The 7,745-nt window shown below is 33.9% G+C and overlaps 1 protein-coding gene across 2 annotated transcripts; it reads left to right on the forward strand.

The window, feature by feature from the left end:
* The first annotated feature begins 3,651 nt into the window (after nt 1–3,651).
* On the forward strand, nt 3,652–7,039 carry LOC132306421 (zinc finger protein MAGPIE-like). 2 transcript variants are annotated; one of them, XM_059803806.1, is made up of 4 exons: nt 3,652–4,068; nt 4,157–4,315; nt 4,484–4,880; nt 5,640–7,039. In XM_059803806.1, exons 2-4 carry the CDS (start codon nt 4,204–4,206, stop codon nt 6,541–6,543), a joined length of 1,413 nt encoding a protein of 470 aa, XP_059659789.1. In that variant the 5' UTR covers nt 3,652–4,068; nt 4,157–4,203; the 3' UTR covers nt 6,544–7,039. The 2 variants fall into 2 exon arrangements, with proteins under 2 accessions (XP_059659789.1, XP_059659791.1); XM_059803808.1 differs by having other exon boundaries at nt 4,211–4,315.
* Nucleotides 7,040–7,745: the final 706 nt, after the last annotated feature.

Below are 7,745 nucleotides of genomic sequence, written 5' to 3' on the forward strand. Positions count from 1 at the left end.
GGTCATCCCACCCTCACCCTTTTGTCTATACTTAGGGCACCCAATTTTAATTAAAGGCAGTTTCAAAGCCAAATCATCCAACATTTTTATGTCGAATTTTCTTATATTATTTTGCTCTTCTTTTTTTTTTTTTTAATTTTTTAAAACACAATTTATTAGGTTTAAATTGGTTCAATTTTCTGAGATGTAGGGTTGATAATTAAACAGAAAACTGGAAGAAAGTTCAGTTGGTTTAGAAATTTCTGAAAAATGAGTTAAAATATTCTTTTATAATTACCTAAAAATTATTTTTTATTATCTCAAAACCATATTCAAAAAATTCAACCAAACATGTTCTTTATTTTCCAAGGGTCATGAGTCATGACAACTCTCCACCTATTCATAATTCTTTGAAGTTAAGGGGAGATTTTATATCTTTTTTTAGTACGACTATATATTCAAGAATTTTATCAATTTACCGAAGACTTCATCAATTTATTACTTCTCACTACTTACTATTGAAGCATAGTGTGGAACATCATAAATACTGAATACCATGGCTCAATTTTACGAATATAATCTCGAGGAAAGTTAATAGAAATCATGGGGGCAGAGCCCTTACACGAAAGTGGGAGTTTGGGGGCTTAGCCCCAATCAAAATTTTTTAGAGGATATTTTGATAATTTTTACACTTGTTATGTTGCCTTAATATGAGAATATTTATTCATTCTGAACTCTCTATTTCTAGTACTGTTTTTTTATTTATTTATTATCATAGTGAAATTCATGTAATCTTTGAACGTAACCTTAATTTTGAGTGAACCAAGTAAAATATGTGTTGTTATTGTGTATGTAAAAATATGTATTTGATTTCATAACAACTACTACAATTTGATAGTTTATCCAAACAAAAAATAATATCAATTACTAATCATAAATATATAAAACTTAACAATAATTAGATCATAAAAAATAAAAAAAAATGGTGTTTTAATTTAATGGTTACTTGGGCACTAGTACTATGAATTGAACTACAGTATTCAAAACGAATCACCTGAAAAAAAAAAAGGTATTGTCGGTCACCGATCTACTTTTGAATTGCTTCCTGATGAAAACCACACACCAAATTTGTGTCTAAGTTTGAAGTTAAGTTACCTCTCTTCTTTTTCTCTTTTGTCTTTTTCTTTTTTTCTCTTTCTTTTTGTTCGACACATCACTTCCATATAACTTGACTGATAATTTATCAGAAACTGAAATTTATTAGACTACCAACCAAGAGAGAAAGCTAGAGATTTCTATCAAATGTAACTCAAGTTTAACGCAGCCTAAATTATAATTCAAGTTACGACTTGTGCAACTTGTAACTCTCAAATTACCGTCAAAGGTTTAGCTAAGTGGTATATATCCCCTCTTCCAAATGGCCGATTAAAAGGGTTCAATTCCCACTTAGATAAATAAGAATGTGGTATGCGACCTCTCAAAACACTTCATAATTTACTGTTGGACCCATGCACATGTCCGTTTAAATAAGCAATTTGTAACTCAAACCTATCAACCCACTCTACTGTTGGGACATAGCGGAAGCAAAAGAAAACAATAATTCAAACCACAACACAAGATATATACGTGGTTCACCCAAAATCAGGGTTACATCCACAGATGAGAAGAGATTCACTATATATGTAGAGATATTACAATAGTAGAGAATTTCAACACCGGACAATGCACACAAATTCTTGACCGAGTTCTCCGTGTACTCCACGAAACTCCCTCTCGCCATCAGTGTTCACTCTATCAAATCCGTAACTCATTCTTACCATCAACGTACTCCCTCATGAGGCTACATCTCTCTCAATTCATAATTTTCAGCAATAGTCTAAGTATCTATTTATGAATCACATATCTAATTCCTTTGTGGACAAGGATTATAATTTCTTAGAGTCCAATTCTTACCATAAAAATACACTCTAAAATAGAAACTAATAATAATGAGAATTTGAAACATAATTCCTAACATCTACACTGTTCAGATTTAGACATATATATATATATATTTGAAATACTGGGAAAAAATAACTTTAAAATAGTGGAATGTGATGTCATATAAGTGGGTGGATAGATCTATTGAAATTTCAAAAATGTGGGGTTGGGAATGGCAGTGGTCACATACTGTCATAAGGACGATTATTCCCTTTTGAAGTGTATTTGTTCGTCGTTTCTTTTGGATTTTACTGCCAATGGTCGATCTGCTTTCACAGTAGGTCACGTGCATGCTTGCGTGCCTTTTTACACTCTGGAATCCCGTGTTAATCCAATATATATATATATATATATATATAAAATTATATATACACATTTCTATATCAATCAATTCTTTGAGCTCAAGTTAAAGTTAAATCAACTCCAGTTCAATTCATATCCACACACACACAAAAGAAGAAAAAGACATAATATATATATTGGCATCAAAAAAATTTGAAAATAAGTCAATTACTCTAATTAGTGTATAAGTTTCTATTAATTAATATGAACCTTGGAGCACTAATGTTTTGCTGTTGTGTAAAGTTGGAAGTTCTTATGCATACATGATTTTTGCTTTATAGAATTATTTACTTTTATTAATGATTTGTTTTCAACATTTTTTCTTTATTAAGCTAGGATATATTTTATTGCCAAAAACTAAAGAAATTAACACAACATGGCTCGATAAAGATGAAACAACTAGACAACGTACAATAACCTCTCAAAAGCTGGATTTTGGGCATTCTCTCAGAGACTTATAGAATAGGCTACACACCACTAACAACCCTAATGCTTGCTATAGTGAGTTAAAAGTAATTTTATTTTATTTTATCCCATAACCATTAACTAATTTAATGGTGTTTGTGAGTTATGAGATAAAAATACTTTTTCTTTTTTAACAGGAAAATGTAACCTCAGGAAATACTGGTTGGCAAGTTCAATTGTTGCTCTCTGTCCAAACCAGTTGATCTCAAAGCTTGTGTGGCCAAACTGAAATGAGGTAAAGAAGTCAAAAGTTGGAACTAATACAGCTAGAGTAAGGTTTCATAAAAATAAATGGGAAGAAGAGAGAGGACCCGCCCCACACTGCTCCCTCTCCATACTTACGGTTTTTAAAATGCCTCTACGTACACAAGTAAAAGACATTTCCTTACAAGTGAACAACAAAGTGATCACCTCTCTCTTTAGGCTCTATATGCATCAGAAAATATAATTGATTTCTAATACTGTGAATACACCCATAAATAAACAAAGACAAGTTCATGGGTGAAAATCCCACCATGAATGGGTGTCAATATGAACAACAAAGTGATCACCTCTCTCTTTAGGCTCTATATGCATCAGAAAATATAATTGATTCCTAATACTGTGAATACACCCATAAATAAACAAAGACAAGTTCATGGGTGAAAATCCCACCATGAATGGGTGTCAATATCAAAGAGATACAACCTGCATCTAAAAGTCACAAACTTAAATATATTGAAAGGCAAATTTGTGTGGGTTTTTTGCACATAAATTAAACTGATTTTTATATTTAAAATAAACAAATATATTAAAAGTGGGGATTGAAAGAGAGCATATTCTAAAAATTTATATAAAAACAAAAAGCATTCAAATTATGGGATAATCATTCCAATGGGAAAGGCATGTAGCTTCACTTTCCACATACCTCATTATATGTGTCATCATGCACCTTTAGGCTTTGCTTTGTCTACCTCCTCTCTTCATCTTCAACCCCTTACCTCTCTCTTACTTCCAACTTTCACTTTTTTCACCGCCTCCCATAAAATACTAAATATTTATTCTTTTCTAAACCAAAAGCAGTTAAAAGACTGCAAGTTTGCAAACATATGTGTGTGAGAGAGAGAGAGATCTAATCCCCCCATTATCATCTCCTCTTATAAGTTTGGAACCTAACAAGCCATCACTCTCTTGGGTTTTCTCTTAATTCTATTCTGAAACTCCCTTGGATGTGTGTGTGTGTGTGAGAGAGAGAGAGAGAGAGAGAGGATCCAGTTCATCATATCTCAGCTTCTGCTGATAAGGTTGACAACATAACAAAAGGTATCTTTCTGTTGGTTTTCTCACCATTCCTGTTCAGTAGTTTTCATCTGAACATTTTCTTCTAATAGGGTTTACTTTCTTCTTGTAGATTGAATCATCAAACTGAAAATAGAAGCTTAATTGATATATATATATATGTTAGAAAAAATGGCAGAAGAAGCAAACTCTAATGGTTCCATTCAAAATCCAATTGGTGGATCCAATCCTCTCACCATAAAGAAGAAGAGAAACCTCCCAGGAAATCCAGGCAAGTCTCCCTCTTTTCCCAATCAAACATAATTTTTTTATTTTTATTTTTATTTTTTTATTTTTATTGTTTTCTTGTCTATCTATCTTATTTTATCATGATCAGAGGTATATTCAGATATTCAAGATTATTATTTTAAAATCTTTTGTACACTATCTTTATTAACAGATCCTGAAGCCGAAGTAATCGCTTTATCACCCAAGACTCTGATGGCCACTAACAGATTCTTGTGTGAGATATGTGGGAAAGGGTTTCAAAGGGATCAAAACTTGCAGCTGCATAGGAGAGGACACAATCTGCCATGGAAGCTCAAGCAAAGGACTAGCAAGGAGATCAGGAAGCGCGTGTATGTGTGCCCGGAAAAGACTTGTGTCCACAACCACCCTTCGAGGGCTCTGGGGGATCTAACAGGGATAAAGAAGCACTTCTGTCGAAAGCACGGGGAGAAGAAGTGGAAGTGTGAGAAGTGCTCAAAGAGGTATGCTGTGCAGTCAGACTGGAAAGCCCACTCCAAAACTTGTGGCACCAGGGAATACAAATGTGATTGTGGGACTATATTTTCGCGGTAAGTGGTGTACTACAGAAAACTTATGCAGAGGCTAATGAAGCATGAAAGTGTGTTCTTGTGATTGTGATAATTTGTCTATGTGGCCAAGGCAGTACAACACTTAGTTATGTGTGTAGTATTTTTGAGAAAGAAAATAAAAAAAAGGGGTCATAGTGATACAGATCGATCCATTGTTAAAAAGACATACTTTATTTCCATCACCCAAAATATTTTCCTACCTACATATAGGGTTTCTCTTAACCGATCATTTTTTCTGATTGAATGATCTGGTTTAATTGTGCATTCTCCTGATTGCATTATCGATATGAATTATCTAAGTTAATTGAAGTTCAAAATTTGCTAATGCAGTCTTCTTTGATGAAGTACCTGTATTACTTAATTTTCTTTCAAGTTTTTTTTTTTTTTATTATATATGTGATGCTTCAAGTTGTTTATATATATTTCTCAAATTATATTCTCTTCATTTGAGCTGATTAATTGCTTACATTTGTTTACTAACAAGCACTTTTTCTATTGTTTTTCGTGATTGAATGATCTTGTTTAATATTCCCCTTATTGCATTATCCATATCAGTTATCTAAGTTAATTGAAGCTCAAAATTTCCTAATGCAGTCTTCTTCTTCTTTTTTTTTTTAATCGATTTATATTTACTTGATTTTATATGTGATACTTCAATCTGTGTTTGTTTTATATTTCTCACCACATTCTATTCTCTTAATTGGAGCTGATTAATTGTTTACAACTCCATGTGGGCAGGCGAGATAGCTTCATCACTCATAGAGCCTTTTGCGATGCCTTAGCAGAAGAAACGGCTAGAGTTAACGCTGCATCCAACTTCAACATAACACCAAGCAATATCAATCATCATTTCATGGGAACTTTAGTAGGGCCTCCTAGCATGGCACAACATTTCTCCTCCATTTTCAAGCCGGTCTCAACGAACGATGAAACCATAGATCCAAGAACGCGGGGACTCTCATTGTGGACCGGCCAAGGACCCCAAGGTCATCATGATCAAGTGACGAGCAACAATCTCCAACAGATACATCAGACAGGGTCACTGAGTTCAGGAGCAGTATATGGTGACACATTTGTTGCATGTTCAAACCCCCCACCATCAAATTTTCAGCTGAATTGGATGTTAGGAAGCAATAAGTCTTCAGATAATGCTGAAGAACTAACAAGCACTTCACTCCCCTTGAGAAATGCTAACCCTGCAGGAGGAGGTCAGCTGCTTGTGAGTGTTCCTTCCTTGTACACCACCCAACACCAGTCTCATCAAACACCTAATTCCGCGAATATGTCCGCGACAGCTTTGCTGCAGAAAGCTGCCCAAATTGGGGCAACTTCAAGTGACACGTCATACCTAGGGAGCTTTGGATTGAAGTGCAATAATAATAATAACAATCAAATCCAAGATGGTAACAAGTTCTGTGGACTCTATGGTACAAATCTAGTTGCCAATAATATCGGAAGTGATATTGAGAGCGCAGTGAGCGATCTCTCAACTTTGAATCACTTGCAGATGTACCCCTCGAAGCGCAGGAATGTACAGACTGATCATCAAGATAGTGCTGGAGGAGGAGGGCAAACCAGGGATTTTTTGGGTGTTGGTGTACAATCCATCTGCCATCCATCATCAATCAATGGGTGGATTTGATTATATGGGAATTCCATGTTTTGTCAAAAGGAAAGCAAAGTTGATGATAATAAAGTGGAGTTGGGGGTGAGAGAGAGAGAGAGAGAGAGAGAATATGTGGTTTTTAGTATATGCAAAAACTTTGCAAAGAGAAAAAGGTGGGGATTGAGTGCTTGATGGGAGCTAAAAGTTGTGCCTTACAAAACTATTCAAGTGCTATAACTTGAGAGGAAGGAGATCCATGCATATTCTCTTGAACCTAGCGTGAAAGCTGCTTCCTTTAAAATGGTAGCTTTTATTTTTTGATAAAAGGGGGTGAGTAGTGGGGGCAAAGAAAGAGAGGTTCCCTTTTTAACTCCATTATTGCAATGTTTTCATCTCTCTATTCATGTGGTGGTTCTCCTTTTGAACTGGATTCAAAAGAAAATTTCAGTGGCGCCAAAAAGGTTGATTCTAGTTTAAGTTGTAGGATAATCCTACTGGTTAGAATAAATTATGTAGCTTTTCTTTTATTCAACCATTCAGGCTTGTATATAGCATAAGTTGCATAAAATTAGCTATAATACATAATGCAGGAAATGGGACGACTCAAGTGCATAGAATTCTTCTTTTTCCCCACCTGTAAAAGGGGTTTTGATATCCTTTTCACTTTTAATCTTTTTGTTGTTTTCTTTTTCACAAAGTTTAACTGTTGAAATTAATTTGAATATTTAGGATTTTTTTTCCTAGTAAATTGAAGTCGAAAATCATAAATCTGTACAAAAATATGTTTGGATAACATTTTTTGAAAACTTGATTTTACAGAAAAAAGTGTAGTTTCGGAGAAGTGTCTTTTTGAGTTTTGAGAACTATTTCTAGAAAACTGAAACGAATAGGCCATACCTTCCATTTCTCTTTCATTATATATAAAATTCTATTTTGCTCCAACAATATTAACGATTTCATAGAAAAGCCACCAAAGAGGTATGAGTATAAAAATCACAGATCTAGTAGTAGTGGTATAAGGGCACCAAGTTCAAACCCTAGCCTTCATATTGATAAATTTTCAATATGAATATTAAACCAAGTTCAATGATGTTAAAGCCTTAGCCTTATTGATAGTCTTGTTTAATTTAGTTATTTGAAAAAAGTCTTCAAGAACTATAAAAACAGAAAATAAATTATAAAACTATAAACACAGTTCTCTAAAATCGAAATTTTCGTTTTTGGACCTCAATATTATT

Source organism: Cornus florida, unplaced genomic scaffold, assembly GCF_030987335.1.
Source record: "Cornus florida cultivar Cherokee Brave unplaced genomic scaffold, ASM3098733v1 CherokeeBrave_3.0.0_Hap2_Chr05, whole genome shotgun sequence".
NCBI classification, from domain to species: Eukaryota; Viridiplantae; Streptophyta; class Magnoliopsida; order Cornales; family Cornaceae; genus Cornus; species Cornus florida.

Excerpts from the sequence above, each read along its gene's own strand:
- LOC132306421 (XM_059803806.1), top strand. The coding sequence starts at position 4,204 with ATGTTAGAAAAAATGGCAGAAGAAGCAAACTCTAATGGTTCCATTCAA. Across the intron at positions 4,316-4,483 it reads AAACCTCCCAGGAAATCCAG|ATCCTGAAGCCGAAGTAATC; the intron begins GCAAGTCTCCCT and ends CTTTATTAACAG. Across the intron at positions 4,881-5,639 it reads TGTGGGACTATATTTTCGCG|GCGAGATAGCTTCATCACTC; the intron begins GTAAGTGGTGTA and ends CCATGTGGGCAG.